This window comes from Gymnoscopelus braueri (assembly GCF_963280865.1).
Source record: "Gymnoscopelus braueri genome assembly, chromosome: 16".
Taxonomy (NCBI): domain Eukaryota; kingdom Metazoa; phylum Chordata; class Actinopteri; order Myctophiformes; family Myctophidae; genus Gymnoscopelus; species Gymnoscopelus braueri.
Genome location: NC_137616.1, coordinates 37,870,634 through 37,889,269, shown reverse-complemented (window position 1 = coordinate 37,889,269; position 18,636 = coordinate 37,870,634). Strand labels below are relative to the sequence as shown.

Below are 18,636 nucleotides of genomic sequence, written 5' to 3'. Positions count from 1 at the left end.
CTTTCACTCTTGCATCAGAAACATTTAAGATATTATTTGACAAAAGAAAATCTCAACTTTAACAACAAAGGTTACAACAAAATTGGAATCATTTACCGATTATGAATATCGTCCCACGGTTTCTATATTTATTTCGATGTTTGCCTCTTTTTCTCCCCAAGTCTTTTCTAAAATTAATACAGTATTTTCCTCTTTTATATGGGGAAATAAGAAGCCAAGGGTCAAAAAAACCTATCACAGAGAGATAGATCAGATGGAGGTTTAGGGTTGCCAGACAGACAGCGTTACTACTGGGCAGCTAATCTGCAAAACATTGTACATTGGGCTTTCTATCCTGAGACTGAGTGGTGTCAACTGGACGCACACTCATGTCATTCTTCATCCTTATGTCATTCTTCCTCCTTAAAGGCTTTGGTATGCCTTTAAGGCATACCAAAGCCGACTCAAACCTAAGCAATTCACAAGCAATTTGATCGTCATATCCAACTTGAGGATCTGGCAGCAGACTAAACAGCACCTGGGTTGGAACACACTACCCCTTAACACCCCATATGTAACAAGATGTTTACCTGCTACTGGCTGGAATAGACAGGGCCTTAGCACAATTGGCGATTGCTATTATAAAGATACTTTTTCCGACTTTGCTCGGTTACGAGCTACTTTCAACCTACAACAATCTGACATTTTCAGATACTTTCAAATTCGGCACTTTCTCAAATCAAAAACACTCACGTTTCCGGTTTCCCCACCCCCTTTGGGCATAAATAACCTGCCTATGACAAAACTTACAAAAAGACATATTTCATATTTGTACGACTTCCTAACTCCTGATGCTCCACCGGCTCTGATGAAGATTAGAGCAGAGTGGGAAACAGAACTGGGCTTTAATATAGCTGATGATTGGTGGTCTAATGCGCTTAAAGAATCAAAACCATGCTCATCTTGTGCAATTCCAACTCATACTGTACAACTCATCCAATTCAAAGAAGTACATAGAGCACACTACAGTGGCAAGACTTGCCAAGATATACCCTAATTTGGTTGATGCAGGTGACAAATGTTCTCTGGCCCCTTGCAATCTCACAAATGTTTTGGTCGTGTCCGAGTATTGGAAGAATTATTTCAACGTAATCTCAGGAATAGTAGACCAAATAATTGAAACTTCCCCACAGAGGCACATACTGCCTGCAAACTGGCTTCATAACTACCAGTCTCCTTTCAAGTTCTCAAGGTTGTGTATTGATCCACAATAATTGTGTGTGTGTGGGGGGGGGGGGGTATATGTACAGGTACATTTACATATATTACTGTTAATATTATTACTTTCTTCTTTTTCTTTTCATTCTAGAATGCAGTTAACATTCTTTGTCACTAACATTAATAAACTAATTGGTGTGTACAGTACACCAAGGAACAATGGCAAGCCTTTTCTTTGAAACCAAAGGTGATTGGAAAATCTAATTCCACTCCCACTGAGTTCTGTAAATTGAAAAAAGCCTCGTCTAGCCCCTTCTTTTCCTCTCGTCACCCTGTCACTCCCTCTCCACTACCTGTGTCTCTTTCCTCTCTGTATGCAACAAAGACAGTCCATGTGCACACCACTGCATAGCTCCAGCCATGTAGACACGAAAAAGCCCCATGCTGGCATCTGATAAGCCTGGGGTCCTAGTGCAGCATCAAAGGGTGCAGTCAGAATGCAGAATGTTTTGATTCATTATGTCATTTCAGGGTCCCACACTTTGGGCCTAGTAGGCAAAATAATTATTGTATAATTAAACAATGTGTGTTTGTTGCTGCTGTGTGCTCAACCACCGTACTCTAAGGTGCTTTATTGTCGGTCATGATTGGAAATCGAACAAATTCTAGCCGATTGCAGTGTTTTATTCTGCATGATTGTATTGCACTGTTGTACGATTTCACCACTCTCCTCCAGATCCTTAAGACGCACGCCACGCACACACTAAAATCACTGGTGTGGGGGCCGGGGCTTTGTCTGTCTGTTTGTTATTATCTACGATATTCCCCAGAGTGGTCTACAGAGAGCCAATATCTGACACAGAACAGAAATACAGAAAACCTACATTATTTTGAAACTATGGTGACTACAATCCAGGCCTGCAGCATTAAAAGCATCATTCATATACATTACTAATATTGAGACTCACACAAAATTAACCTACCACTGAGAACAGAGGCAAGGAACTCCTTTGAAAACAAAGCTGGACAGGAGAAACTCATTCTACTCCCACTGTGAGATGAGAAAGCCTCGCCAATCTGTCACTCCTTGTCCTCTACGTGCATCTATTTCCTCTCTGCATGCAATAAAGACAGTCTGTGTGCACACCACTACACAACTACACAAAAGCCCCATGCTGGCATCTGATAGGTCAGCCTGTAGTCCCATTGCAGTACAGGATCAAAGGCTTCAGTTGATGTAAGCATGTCGTCGCTATTGGGGAGTAAACCTTGTATGTCCAATACCGTTATTTTTCAGGAAATGGAAAAAATAGCCTGCCTTCCAGTGGATCCAATGTAGTCATGGAGCTCTTAATTTTTAAAAGGATCCCTGGCTAACAAGCCATAGTTGCCTGGCTTAATAAATTATAATTGCCCTCTATAACTAAAATTAAAAATTAAAGACACCTTAAATATTTTATTTATTTTAGAAGTAGTTCATCTTTTACTCAAGGGGGACAACGGCCATCGCAAGTTAATGATGTCAATTGTCCATGTGTGGTGAAGCCTTATGGAATGTATGGAATACATGTGCTTATAAAAACGTATCTAAAATATTGTTTTGATGGAAGGAAGTATTACGTTGGCTTGAACGACAAAGTAGGGAATTCATTTTTACATTTTTCTCACATAAAAAGGTGAAGCATGGAGATTGGAGATAGAAAGTTTCTGTCCGACAGTAATGACATGTGGGATGGCATAGCTGTAGGTGACCGCACGTCAAGCCCAAGGGTGTGTGCATTAAGGCTACGATAGGTGTGAAAACGGGCAGGCACTAGGCAGCGTGCAAAGGGTTGACTGAAAGTACAAGGTTCAGCACAAAGACAACCTAACACATGCCTAGCTGTATGACAATCTATTTCAAGGACGTGTTTCATTGCACATAGCACCTATTCAAGCCACAGGCTTTCTTGGGTTTGGCTCATGCACAGTAGCTGAATGACTCCCTGCAAACTGGCAGCTTAACTACTTGACTCCTTTCAAGTTCTCAAGGTTGTGTATTGATCGACGAAAAGTCCTTCCACTCTTCCTCATCCCTCTGTGTGTGTGTGTGTGTGTGTGTGTGTGTGTGTGTGTGTGTGTGTGTGTGCGTGTGCGTGTGCGTGTGCGTGTGTGTGTGTGTGTGCGTAAGTACTGTAAGTAAAGGTGCGCACTTAACATAGCTACAGTAGCCTCTGGGAAAACAATGTTTAGTTCAGCTCCACAGTGTGAGAAAAACACACAATTTGTTACCAACTAATCATCGAGTCTTCAAACCGATTTTTCTGTTTACTGAAGAGAGACAGGGAGAGGAGCGCCTATGGATTCCATAGAATAGAGGTCCGGCCCGCTACGCGGCCCTCACACATGTGAGGCAGCGCCAATCCAAGCGATATTTCGGAGTCATCCGAGTGTCGGGGGCTTTGTCAGAGTACCCTTTGTGGGCATATATGGAGACCTCTGTATGTGTCAGTCCTTGTCCCTTTTATGGGCATATATGGAGATCCCTGATGTCATTGGTATGCCCATACCCTGCATATTGATACTGGACAACTGGATCTCCCATATATGCGAGCCGCCGCAATCATCCGTTCCATAGTTGTGGGCATTAATGTAGGCCGTTTTCGCCAAAAAGCCACAGAAACCATTCTCATTCTCCCAAATCGAATAACAAGGAAGAGAACAGGTTTTGTTTTGCGATCGCGTGACCCGCTGATCCTCTGATATAACTTTTTTTTTTTATATTACTCCTACAGATATTGTCCAAACATCACGCAAATCGATACACAGTATCTCTATAGTCATTAAACGGGTCAGTCGATTTTTCATATTCCATCCTGGTTGGCTAAGATCGGAGTGCTCCGTTTTGAACATACTGCCTCAAATCATGAACACAGCGTGCGATTGATGTGAAACTTTGCACGCACATTGCCACTCGGCCAATGAATAAATGCCACCCTACATTTTAAAAAATCGGTCTTATGGTGGCGCCATAACAGCCCGATTCGCGTTTTTACCTACTGTATAACTGGACCGATCAGCGTGAAACTTTGCAAACTCCAACAACAAAAGTGATATTAAAATACATGGATGGTACTGCACGACATTAGAAAAAAGGGAGCTGGGAAAATAGGAAATCCATTTCCTGACAAAAGATAAAACTACTAATGAAATTAATTTAGTGGCAGATGAATTTAATGATTTTGTTGTGTTAGTGTTGGTCCTAATTCAGCTACGGTAATGAAGACTGGTAATGAAGATTATGTGGAAAATAAAACTATGAATGTAAATAATTCAAAAAACAGATGAAAATTTTATTATTGACATTGTCAACAAATGCAAGGGTAAGAAATCTACAGACTGTAATTGGTCTGATATGGCCAGGGTCAAAAGTATCATAGAATTTGTGGTGAAACAGATATTTCCTAACAAGATGAAAACAGCAAAAGTCATACTAATATATCCTGTCAGGCTGGAGATAGACATGAACTCACAAATTAGAGACCTGTTTCTCTAATTCCACATATTTCTGAAATACTGGGAAAAGTGTTCTATAAGAGATTAGATTACTTTATCACAAAACATAATGTAAACAGCAATTAAATAAATAAATGCTAAATTAATAATTATATTAATTCTATTCTAGATTTTCACAAAGCATGCAAGTCAATGCTAGACTATCTAGCTAGCTTTTTCACCAACAACCCGAGCTTGAAGATGAAACAGTGACAGGAACTGACTCATCTACTACAGCAACAGGAGATGACAAAATCCGGGCGGGCCTGTAGCCCCAGACGCCGACCCCTAACGAAACCCATGGGGGTTGAAATTCCCTTAGGATGTACTCCCACTGTCTAGAGGCAACAACTGCTATCGTCTGTCTATCTATGGAATCATTCACCCGCTAAGAGAGGGGAATGAGAAAAAAGAGGAGGTACATGAAAGTAATAACAGAACTTGATCTCATCTTGCTTGTGGCAGTTTTGCGGGGAAGATTTCTCAGCAGATAAAAGGAAAAAGCGAGACAAATCTTCTTTTGAAATTAAACGCTCCGAGACATGCTGTGTAGATCGATTGTGCTTCTTTTATCTGCCAGTTGAAAAAGCGTGTGAAAAATAAAAGAGGCTAATTAAATTGATGGTAAGGTCCTGTCATACTTGAAAAAGACTGCAAGGGTTGAAACGTCGTATCTGCTGCTGTTTGCCGTAAATAAAATTTGGAGCATTTAAAAAGTGAGTTACAAGCACCCATCTTGTTTTTCAAGGTCCTGTTGTGTCATATAATTCTTAAAGCCTTTGCCAGTTTCATATTGGTTTGGCCGCCGGCCAATAATAAATGTACACCTCAGTTTTTCTTTTCCAACCAGCATCATATCTTGATTGAACAGTATATTTGTTTCCATAATGGTATATGGACTGGACTGCTTTTATATAACGGTAGTGCCTTTACAATGTATTTCACGTTCACCCACTCAAACACATAAATTCTCACACCGACGGTGGAGGAAACCATGCAAGGCACCGACCTGCTCACTGGGAGCAGGTATCCGCGATCTTATTCTTTCGGCCATGACCCACACACACTTCATGACATTGACCATAGGTGAGAGTAGGAACGAAAATTTCTCTGTATATATAAAACACGGCCCCTCACGTATTAGGAGGGCAGGATGAATCACCAGAACCAAGGACGGGTGTTTTTGATGAATCTAACATTAAAAATTGAGTTTGGTTTTTTTTATAATGGGTTTGTATAGGCGTGTCTGATAAAATGAATATCAAATATCAAAATACTGAATCAAGCAACTTTTTTTTTTTTTCAACAATATGTTTATTTATTTTCTTTTACACACATTACAACAACTTATAATACAATAAAAATAAAATATACAGAAAGCAAAAATGAACTTTTACATTAAATTATACAAGACAGTTATTGAAATGACAAAAAACAAAAACAGTAACAAAGACAAAAGAAAAACATACATAGGCATCAACACTACTCCTCTCCAGATTCTTCCATTAAATGTGGCAGATTATTATTTTCCATGTATTGAATAAAGCAACCCCACACCTCCTGAAACATCTCTTGTTTGTCCTTAAGTATGTATGTGATTTTTTCTAAAGGTAGGCATAAAGACAATTCCCTGAACCACTGTGCAATGCTTGGTCTGTCCGGCCTCTTCCAGGTCAATGCAATTACTCTTTTAGCTTGTAAGAGACAAATGTCTATGAATATTCTGTCACTACGCCTAATTCTTTGTCCAACTGGGTAGAGGCCTAGCAGGAAAAATTTAGGTTCTGGTACGATGTTAATTGAAAGAATCGTTTGTATTTCCTGCCCAATCTCCCTCCAAAAGTCCTTCAATCTTGGGCATGACCATAAGCAGTGGAACAATGTGCCTCTATCTTCACCGCATCTGGTGCATAGGTCCGGGATATTGTTATTAAACTTATTGAGCTTCACAGGTGTGATGTACACTCTCATGAGCCAGTTATATTGAAGGAGTTTTAGGCGTGTATTCCCAGTCTGGGATTGAGCCAGTTTACAAGCTGTACTCCATTGCTCCACTGTTAGGTCCTCCTGTAAGTCTGCTCTCCAGGCATTATGAATCAAGCAACTTAAAACTGTCTGGGGGGCTCACAAAACCTGACTAGATGATAAAATGACCCAAATTATTTTTTAAAGTGAAATATCCCTTTAAACTCCTTCATCTGGGGCAAAGTCTTATTTCCTATCTGGAGTGCACAATCCATCGGTTTCCTGCTGAGAACCATGGCCTCAGATTTGGAGATGCAATACATTTTTTCACTAAGCTGCTTCCTTGTTTACTTTGTATATATAGTACTAAAGCTGGATAAAGTTTGTTCCAAATGAGTAAATAATACCCACCAGCGCTCAAGATATTTGTCATGTAATGAAAATATAATAGGTCTACTAGTAGACCTATATTATCCAAAACAGTTACTTTTCAGGAAAAGGAAAAAAGAACTGTTGCATCGTGACGCATTGTGTATGTAGAAGTAGGGCATTAACTTATAAAAGAAAAACATACAAAGTTGAAATATGGAGTTACAAAGTTTCTGCCCGAAAGTGACGATAGGTTAAATGTTCATGGTGTCTACAGAAATTTTCACATACAGTGTACACATACAATACAGCTGGTAGCAGCAATATAGGAAGTGGAATTCTTGTACTTCAAGCTTTAACAGTTTTGATAATGGTAAAATGAAAATAAGAAAATAAGAAAAGGTAAAAGGGTGTTATTTTGTTTTGTCAAGATGATTTGGGCCCATGAGATTGCATTTAACAGTTGTTCAAGGCAGTAATTACCAGTATGTTCAAGATTCAACATGCAAGATTTTAAATAATTAAGAATAACAACAACAACTAGTAAGGTAAAGAAGTAGCAAAGTATGTACATTAATCATAGCACACTTCGAGGTGCTTTGAAGTCAAATGTAATATTAAAAAGAAACTGTTTAGGAAACAACCAGGGAAAGAACGACACGTCTGAAAGAAAAATGACTCCTTCATGCTCAGGACAGGAATGTTTCTGTCAGCCCTGGCTACGAGGTCAATGAAAATGTATGGACTTCAGCCTAGACGTGCCGTGAATCAAAACACCAATGAATACAAATGAGAATGAGCTTCAGCATGGAGACAGTCCATTATAAGAGTCCGCCGAGACTAGAGTCTTCTCTATTCTGTCCCATATGTGTCCTCTGCCAATTTATGGAGCTTAATTCCTCAGAGACGCTCTCCATTGATGTGCATCTCTTTCTCATCAAGCTTGTGCTATCAGACTGCCAACAACAAAGGCCAATGTAACCCTCCTAGATGATGCTGTTGTTGACATTTTCCTCAAAACACACACACACACTCAAATGAACACGTGCACACACACACACATACATACAAAATGGCAGATCAATCTTGTAACACCATTTTAGCCTTTATTCCCCATTCTTTCATTAAATGGTGCATTTATATAGCGCCTTTATCCAACACGCTTTACAAAGTGCATTACATTCACCCATTCACACACACACTCACACACACACACACATACACAGACGGCGGCGGAAAGTAACCGTGCACGGCACCAACCTGCTCATCGGGAGCAATTAGGGGTTCAGTGTCTTGCTCAAGGACACTTCGGCACTAACGCTGAGGGAACCCAGGATCGAGCTGGGAACCTTCCGTTTTCGAAGCGGCCACTCTACCTCCTGAGCCACTGCCGCCCACAGTGCTTTTAAACACTTGAGCCCAATTTATACTTAGTTGTACAACAGGTTCATGCTTAGAAAATAGCTGATCTACAAGCTACGTATGATGCTTGTGAGCTTGTAGATCAATTTAAAAAAGAAATCTTATCTTTTGACAATGTTCTCTTATAATGACATCACCAGAATAGGGACCACAGTGTTAAAATTGTTAATATGTGGCTATATTTCTGATGGGTCAAACTATTTGCACTGGTCGCCCTTTTATTATTATTAGCCTTATGTAGGCTAATAATTAATGTTTTACAGTTAACTATCATTCTCTGCCTTTTTTCTACTGCATTCTTTTGCCATTTGAAATGCCATAGAGTGCCATAGATCCCCTGCTGCTTCTACTATTGAAATACTGTACGTGCTCCAATGCACCAATATTTCTAATAATCCCATTCTGATCCAAGCCCGGGTGTGGAGTCTTACCCTGGTCTTTTTTCAACAACAGGAACCAGAAACACAAAATGTCATCAGACCTCTAAATGTCAAGATGGCTCCACTGTCCTTCAACACATCATGTTCATCAGCATCAAAGAGTCCCAAAGAGAGCTTGAACGTGTGTGCAGTGCACGCGTTTGTGTGCGTATGTGTGTGACAGAAGTTGTCTGCCATTACCCCACACACGCCTATCTTCACCATTGACCACAAACCACTAACAATCAATTCAAATATGTGGGCAGAATCCTTTCTGAGGAATGCAGCGTTGACAATAAAATTCAAAAGCAGATCAGGCAAATGTCAGCTGCCTTGGGGAGACTGTGGCACCGGGTCTTCCGGAATAATAAACTTCACCTGCACATCGAGATTGCTGTCTACGAGGCCATCGCCACCCCACTCTACAGCTGCCAAGCATGGACCACACATACAGTACAGCAGCTGTCACATCAAGTCCCCCTGGAGTGCTTACATGATGAGATGCGCATCCCTGGGGCTCACCTGTCATGGTCGTGTACCACATACTGAAAGACCAACTGCAGAAGTATCGAGGTCATGCATCACCTAGCACCAACTGGCTTGGACATGTGTTCCGGATGTGCCAAGACCTACTGCCCCGCAGAGTGCTGTATGGCCAGTCACACCATGGCCAGTGCTTGGCAGTGGGGCAGAACAAGAGGTGCAAGGACCAACTGAAGACCTCACTGAGGAAGTTCAAGATCAGGCCTGAGGAACTAGGGCTTCCTGCTGCTGACCTCGACTTCCTGGTGGCAATGCTGCCTAGAGTAGTTCTCAAAATGGGGTCCAGGGACCCTCAGGGTTCCTTGAGGGTGTTCCAGGTCTGTAACTCTGAGTGCATGTGCATTCATGCGTGTGTGTGTGTGTGTGTGTGTGTGTGTGTGTGTGTGTGTGTGTGTGTGTGTGTGTGTGTGTGTGTGTGTGTGTGTGTGTGTGTGTGTGAGTGTGTGTGTGTGTGTGTGTGTGTGTGTGTGTGTGTGTTTCTAGTACCTGAGTCAATGCGGGCTTGTCTGCGTGCAGCGCATTCCTCTATGCGGAGTTTAGGAATGCCCTCAGCCACAGCCCGGGCCATTCCTCCCACCTCTTCAATCTCCATAATGAACTACATGGGATACAGGAAAACACAGGAATAAAAACGACATGTTGTCAAGTCAAACCCACGTGTATTTCCAAATGAAGCAGTATGCTTTAACTGTTATTACAAGCTATCTGTTAAACCTGTTATGTCCAGATGAATGGTGCAATTATTCAGAAAACATTGTTGTGGAATTTGAAGGGCTTGAATAGTCTAATTCACTATAATAATATATATAATACAAAGCCTACCAAGCTAATTACATACCGCTTTTGGAGAAGACTAAAAGTGATCTACAAAGGTGGAAAAACTTACCCATATCACTAATCGGAAGAGTTAATATAATTAAAATGAATGTCTTGCCAAAATTTATGTATTTTTTTCAATCAATCCCGTTAAAATGTCCCTCCAAAATGTTTATAGAAATAAATAGAACCATCTCACGGTTCTTATGGGCTGAGAAAAAAATCAGAGTAAAGATATCAACACTGCAAGCCCCAATCTCAAAAGGAGGGCTAAATTTACCTAATTTCAAATTATATTATTTAGCATCACAACTACGAACCGTCTGGTCCTGGCTCCAAAGAGACAATACAAACCCAGCTTGGATAACTATAGAACAACAACTGGTGAAACCAATTTCATTGAGGACAATCCCATTTTTAGGCTCACTAAAAAAATTGCATAGGATCACAAAAAGTCAAATTATTAGCCACACATTCGAGTGTTGGCAGGAAAGCCATAAAATGTTAGGACTTCGCCCTGTTTTATTTAAACACACACCCCTATGGAACAACCCCTTAGTCACAGATAATATAAGATATGGCATTATTGCAAGCTGGAAAGACAAAGGAGTCACAGTACTAGGGGATCTTTGTGTCAAGGATATATTTGCCGATTTCACTTTCATAAAAAACCTGTATCAGATACCCGGAACACACTTTTTAAAATGTTTGCAAATAAGGAGTTGGGTGAAATCCAATATAAATAAGAATTTTCCTAGTATTAAAGAAACCCCAATTGAAAAAACTATATGGAATGCAAAATCACAAAAAGGATTAATTTCAAAATTATACACTGCTATGAATTGTGAAATAAAACATAATTCTGGACAGCACAAACAGAAATGGGAAAATGATATTGGATGTGTATATACGTTGAAAGAATGGGAAGATCTACTACAGAGCTCACAGAAAACTCTGGTTAGCACTAATCACAGACTTATACAATTTAAGATACTCCATCGTGTGTATTACACCCCACAGAGGATGCATCGATTTAGCCCCAACACACCTCCTACATGCCCACGATGTCAATCAGAGAATGGGGACCTCATACATATGTTTTGGAAGTGTACACATCTGAATAGCTTTTGGAAGAATATTTATAAATATATGTCTGAGATACTACAAAAAGAGGTTCCCCCTGACCCCCGAATATCCATATTGGGAGATGTAGAGAGGCTCACGGAATTGACCAAGGATGAGAGGAAATCGATACTATTAATAATGACGGCAGAAAAAAAATGCATACTGACCAATTGGAAAGCTAACCAACCGCCCACACTCAAACAATGGTGGAGAGAACTTCTGTCATACTCCACCTCAGAAAAAATCATGTATAATGTGAAAGGGAAACCAATGAAATTTGATAGGATATGGGGAAACATTATCAACTAGAAAATGTGCTCCTCGGAGCACAGGTCTCCGCCAGTACTGTTCCTGATTAATCCTGTCTTACCTATTTATATTACATATTGTCACGTGTCACTTGACCAATGTTAGCTTGGCTGATGGAAGCTCACTTCAAAAAATATAAATGATTTTTTGAAGTGACACACCTATTTATAGGTTTTTATTTCGTCGTGCGTCTCGCTAGCCTACGGTCAATGAGTAAACGATATAAAATACTAGAAAATGTGCTCCTCGGAGCACAAGTCTCCGCCAGCAGACCCGTGCTATTTTAATAGCACGGGTCGTCTTGGTAGAACGGGTCGTCTTGGTAGAATGCGCGTGGTTTTTGGTGTTCTGCAGGGGCGACTGAATATGTAGTGTCTGCATCTAAAAGATGTTCTTCTTGAAGCAATGTGTCATATGGGAGTCGTCGTAATTGACTGGTTTGTTCAAATGCTTGTCTGTCTTCTTCATTTTCATTGTCTTGAACAGTTTCAGCAGTTGATTGGTGTGTTTGATCTATGTCAGTTTTCTCTAGTGCTACATAATGTATTTGATCAAGGCGGCCAATTGTTACAGTATTAAGACTTCGGCCTTGTTGTGGGATCAATTCAACTCTATAGTCCTCTTCTGTGTTACTGTTGTAGATGAGTATGCTTTCTTAGCTTTGGCCTTCTGCGCCTTTGCTTGACCAATGTTAGGTGTTCTCAAGAGGGACACACACACGCACGGACGGGTGATTTGTACTGGAAGGTACTGTTGAAGTGACACACCTATTTATAGGATTTTATTTCGTCATGCGTCCCTCTAGCCAATCAAAGGCATTGGTGTCAACATATTGACACGTGTCACGTGGAGCTTGACCAATGTTAGCTTGGCTAAGGGCCATGCTAACACATGGCGGGACGAAGCGAAAACATACTCTTAATTTCATTCCTTCTCTCTGTTTCTTAGCTTTGGCCTTCTGCGCCTTTGCGTCTTCATCAGGTTTCAGATGCTCATTTGCTGCTTCTTTAGTTTGCATAATGGGAGTTAGTTACATTGTGTGATCTCAGCCTCCTATTTATATATTTATATTACATATTGTGATGTCACGTAAAACTGACCAATGTTAAGTGTTCTCAGAGGAACACACACACGCACGGACGGGTGATTTGTACTGCAAGGTACTGTTGGTAGAATGTGCGTGGTTTTTGGTGTTCTGCAGGGGCGACTGAATATGTAGTGTTTGCATCTAAAGAATGTTCTTCTTGAAGCAATGTGTCATATGGGAGTGGTCGTAATTGACTGGTTTGTTCAAATACTTGTCTGTCTTCTTCATCTTCATTGTTGTCTTGAACAGTTCCAGCAGTTGATTGGTGTGTTTGATCTATGTCAGTTTCTTGTCTAATTCTCCGTAACATACTCACTATGGAAACAGACAGGCTGCGCTGGCGGACAAACCGGATACTGACGTCAGGCAAGGTCCCCGTGACCAGTCACGTGACCCCGCCGGGTCCTCGGGACGGACCGTTAGTACCTCTACTGCCTCGAGCGGTCACCTCAGGGTTAGCACCGATGGCGGCAGTGGCAGCGTCACTGGTCCCCATGGCAACGCACACAGGGTTAGCGCTGCTGGCACCAGTAGTAGCGTCTTTGGTCCCCATGGCAACGCACACACAAGAAACGGTTCCCTTGGAAACGGATCTCAACGTTTCTTGGCTCATGGTGATTTAGCCTTGACTAGCTTGTTAGCTGCTAGGTTTGCATAACCTCCAGTCAGGCTACTGTTGCTTCGATTGGCGGCTAACTGGCCTCACTAACAACAACACATTGCAGTGTTGTTTTTTGGTGCAGCGCATAGCCAGCCCCGCTAAAGCAACACCACAGTGGCCACCTACCACCGCTACCCTTCCACGGTCTCTAACGGCCCCGCATGTGCGGGTCCGCTGGATCACGTGGCGACATCACCGGTCCAGTTGGAAACGTGTGCGTTGTCCGCACTGGGTGACATCAGAGCCCCTACTAACTCGCTTGCTGAGGCAGCTTGTTGGAGAGTTTGCAGTCCGGAACTGTTTACTATCCCGGTACTTCAGTGGTACACTGTGTGTGTAGGGGGTTTTCAGTACATCAGTGACACACTGTGGTTGTACTGGTCAGCTCCCCTGATCAACAACAACTCACTGTGGTTGTACTGGTGTGTGACCCTCTTTGCGGACGGTGCGTTAAGGAGATGGGTGGACCAGCATTGTTCTCAATGCTTGTTTCCACGTTCCTTTCTATCCACCACGGTCAGGAGGTGGCGCGGCACACCGACGTGACCGTTTCCCCACTTGACGTCGCGGGGTTTTTCACCGTCACCGTCCGTCGAGCGTCTTGGTCCCGTCTCAGCGGACCACCTTCATAGGGGATCTCGCTGGGCTAGACCAGGCTCACGGCTTTTCGGCCTATGGTCTTCTCGCGTGAGGCGACAAGTCACATACAGGCTATGCGTGCAGGCGACGGGTCTCATGACTTCGGCCTTACACCTGTTTCGTTTGGACAAGCCCCACATGTGACCTTTTTTCCCCGGAGGTGGATGTGGGCTCTTGGAGCCCCGTCCACCTGAGGTTATCGGAAGGTCCGGGTATCCCCACGGTGCGTGGACACGCTTAGATCGTGGTCAGATGCAGCCCTTCTGTCCAAGGGGTCAGAATGGGGGCTGTGGTCTCGCGGAAGGTCATTACCACGGACGCCAGCCTCACAGGAGGGGTGCCGTCCACGAGAGCCGCTCGGCCAGGGGGGTGTGGGGTCCCAGTCTACAGACGGTCTTCTTCTGACGGTCAGACTTTGCAAGGCTCGGGTTTCGAGGTTGTCATGTCCTGGTCAGAACCGACAACACCACGACCGTGTGCTATGCCAAAAAGCAGGGAGGCCTGGCCTCTCCAGTGTTGGACAGGCTAGCTGGCGATCTGACGCTGTGGTGCGACGCGCGCCTTACGTCAACCAGAGCCTCACAGGTACCGGGCCTCCTGAACAGCGGAGCGACTCTGTTGTCCAGGGGCATTTTTTGGTACGCAGATTGGCCTCTCCTCCGGAGATAACAAGCCAGATCTGGGCCAGGTTGGCCCACTGAACTGCTTTATGCATTCCCGTCACTGGAGTTGGTCCTCTCAACTTGGAGATGGTCAGACTCCACGGACTGTCAGTGCCACTGGTGGCACTGGCGTGGGGCGCGTGGAGGTTAGGAATAATCCTCTCCTCTACAACGAGCCCTGGGCCCTCCCCCCGATCAGAGATCTGCTACGGCAGGCAGGGGTCGGGATTTTCCACAAGCAACCTCAGGACCTAGACCGGTGGGCTTGGCCCGTGAGGGGGAGACCTTGACTTCTTATGGCCTGCCCCCTGAGGTGGTAGCTACCATCCAGGGGGCGAGGGCCCTTTCCACGAGGTCTGCGTACGACGACAGGTGGAACCTGTTCGTGTCATGGTGTCTGAGTCAGTCACCGCCGGTTGAGGCCTTCCGGGCCTCGGTACGCAGCATCCTCATGTTCTTGCAGGACAAATTGAACCAAGGTCTGGTTTTCTCGACGGTTAAGGTGTACCAGGCGGCCTTTTCCGCTTGTCACGTGGGTTTCGATGACATGACGGTTGGCCGACATCCGCTGGTGCGTAGTTTTATGGACGGTGCCAGGCGGGCCAGGCCGGCCTCTAGGCCTCTGTTCCCGGCCTGGGACCTGGCGGTGGTGCTGGGGGCGCTTTGCCTCCCACCGTTCGAGCCTTTTCACTCTATGGATCTGGAGATCGTTAGTCTCGAAACGGTTCTTGTGGTTGTTTTCACTACAGCTACACGGGTCAGCGACATGCATGCGCTCTCAGTAAGTTTGGAGTGCATGAGGTTCTTGGGAGACGACAGCAGGGTTTGGTTAAGCCCAACATGGCGTTTGTTCCCAAGAACGGAATGGTGACCCAGACACCGGTTGAGCTGATAGTTTTTCATCCGCCTCCTTTCGCTTCTGCAGAGGATAGGCGGCTGCACTGTCTCTGCCCAGTGAGGGCGTTGAAGCTCTACTGCCAGAGGACGGCGGTCGGCCGGTCGTCGTCGCAACTTTTTGTCTCCTTCGGCCCAGATGGTCGGAGGAAGGCAGTGACTAAGGCGACGCTTTCTAGATGGAGTTTGGATGCCATTAGGCTGGCCTACGTCAGTAGTGGCGCTCCAGTTCCAGAAGGACTGAAGGCTCACTTCTACTAGAGGCGTGGCTACTTCCTGGGCCTCTCCAGGGAAATGTCGGTCCAGGAGGTGTGCGCGGCCGCAAACTGGTCGTCTCCATCGACTTTTGCGGCCTTCTACAGCCTGGATGTGGCAGCGGCGTCAGTGGCGCACGCTGTACTGGACATAGCGGCTGTCTCTAGTTAGGGTAGGGGAGGTTAGGCAGGTCTTTTGTGTAACCCGCCTTTTTTCCCTTCTCTACCTTCCTTCTCTTGTGTCCCCTCGGAACCACCGTTGGTAGGTTTCCAGGGGAGGAGGCCCTGTTTCCTTGTTTTCACTTATGGGTCAGACTTGTGTCTGTTCATTAGATGAATAGGCAGACTTGGTCTGTCAGGGTCCTTTTCTTTCAATTATATACCGCACCCCGGCCCGGAGGGCTGGGGCGCCCGTGAAGCCGAAGGTCACGTCCAGGGGGACGGGGCCTTATGGCTAGGGGTCGTGCGGACCTGAGATTCGGTATGGCTATAAGCCCCAGGGGGGTTTATGTATCCCATAGTGAGTATGTTACGGAGAATTAGACAAGAAACTCAGGGTTACGGATGTAACCCCGGTTTCTTTAGAATTCGGAGTAACATACTCACCTAACACCCCTGTTTGTGTGCATCTGCATGCAGAGAGCGTGTTAAAGAGGATGAGCCACGTCACGCAAGAGGTTTTATACCTCTTCCGGTCTACCGGACACGTGACATACCCTTCTCAGCCAATGAATGGCCCGGGAGTTTATGGTATGTAGCTCTGCATCAACGCCAGGGGGCGCTGATATCAGTTTTCTCTAGTGCTACATAATGTATTTGATCAAGGTGGCCAATTGTTACAGTATTAAGACTTCGGCCTTGTTGTTGTGGGATCAATTCAACTCTATAGTCCTCTTCTGTGTTACTGTTGTAGATGAGTATGCTTTCTTAGCTTTGGCCTTCTGCGCCTTTGCTTGACCAATGTTAGGTGTTCTCAAAGGGACACACACACGCACGGACGGGTGATTTGTACTGCAAGGTACTGTTGGTAGAATGTGCGTGGTTTTTGGTGTTCTGCAGGGGCGACTGAATATGTAGTGTTTGCATCTAAAGAATGTTCTTCTTGAAGCAATGTGTCATATGGGAGTGGTCGTAATTGACTGGTTTGTTCAAATACTTGTCTGTCTTCTTCATCTTCATTGTTGTCTTGAACAGTTCCAGCAGTTGATTGGTGTGTTTGATCTATGTCAGTTTTCTCTAGTGCTACATAATGTATTTGATCAAGGTGGCCAATTGTTACAGTATTAAGACTTCGGCCTTGTTGTTGTGGGATCAATTCAACTCTATAGTCCTCTTCTGTGTTACTGTTGTAGATGAGTATGCTTTCTTAGCTTTGGCCTTCTGCGCCTTTGCTTGACTAATGTTAGGTGTTCTCAAAGGGACACACACACGCACGGACGGGTGATTTGGACTGGAACGTACTGTTCCAATCAAGGCTGATTGGTCCTGTCTTACCTCACTTCAAAAAGTAGAGGCTTTTTGAAGTGACACACCTATTTATAGGATTCTATTTCGTCATGCGTCCCTCTAGCCAATCAAAGGCATTGGTGTCAACATATTGACACGTGTCACGTGGAGCTTGACCAATGTTAGCTTGGCTAACAATGTTTGCTCACACACGGCGGGACGAAGCGAAAACATATTCTCCACCTACGGCGGAGACAATAATGTACGAAACATTGAAGGGAAGCTATCCCAATAGAAAAACACACAAAAGGGGGAAAAAGGGAAAATAATAATAATGGTTAAGGAAGGAGACTGGAAGAGAAAAAACTTAAGGAAAAAAAAATAATAATAAAAAAAAAAAAAAAAAAAAGATAAAATGGTAATGGATTAAAAAAAAAAAAAAAAAAAAAAATGGTATCGATCTCCTCACAACAGCTAGGTACAAGAACTATAAACAGTATGAAAAATTGAATAACCATGTATAAACAACAATGTATGAACTGGTATAAATGCTGGGAAAAAAAAAAAGGAGAAAAAAAGAAAAAAGAAAAAAAAAACTTTAATATACATTTGTTATTATTTTTGTTGTACCGGGCTTTTGTTATGTATTATTATTATCATTGTTACTATGGTTATTATCATGAATTCTATTTTTGTTATTGTTTTTTTTATTGTTTTTTTGTTTGTCTTTTACTCTTTTTCCTTTTATGTAAAATAACTGAGGGTATGAAGAAATTATGAAACAATGAACTGAGAGACCTATGAGACAAAGAGAGAGAGAAAGTGGAAAACTTGTATTTGTGTTGGTGGGGAAGGCATGGGGCAATGAAATGTGAAATGTTTTTAATGTTGAAAATCAAATAAAAAGAGTTTAAAAAAATAATAATAATATATATAATAAAAAAATCACACCCAGTGTGAAGAGAGTGGTGCCTTTCATGAGTTCATTTCGTTAGTTACTTTTTACAGACTTTGATGACTTCAAAGTATTTTTACTCATTTTAAGTACTTTACAATGTTTTTACTGATTTTTACGTGTTTTTACTCATTTTAACATCTTTTAAGTATTTTTACTCATTTTAAGTATTTTTACTCATTTTAAGTATTTTTTACTCAGTTTAGGAACTTTAAAATGTCTTTACAAATATTTAAGTATTTTTACTCATTTTAAGTATTTTTACTCATTTTAAGTATTTTTACTCAAAAGTGTGTGTTGTGTGTAAGTGTGTGTGTGCGTGTGTGTGTAATTAGTGTA

The 18,636-nt window shown here is 43.1% G+C and overlaps 1 protein-coding gene across 1 annotated transcript in view; it reads right to left on the bottom strand.

Moving 5' to 3' along the window:
- The window catches only part of mmut (methylmalonyl CoA mutase), a 55,807-nt gene that overhangs the window by 21,246 nt on the left and 15,925 nt on the right, over window positions 1–18,636 (bottom strand). Inside the window, exon 7 of the mRNA XM_080453204.1 lies at window positions 9,936–10,047. Coding sequence (XP_080309330.1) covers window positions 9,936–10,047 — 112 coding nt within the window. The remainder of the gene's footprint in view (window positions 1–9,935; window positions 10,048–18,636) is intronic.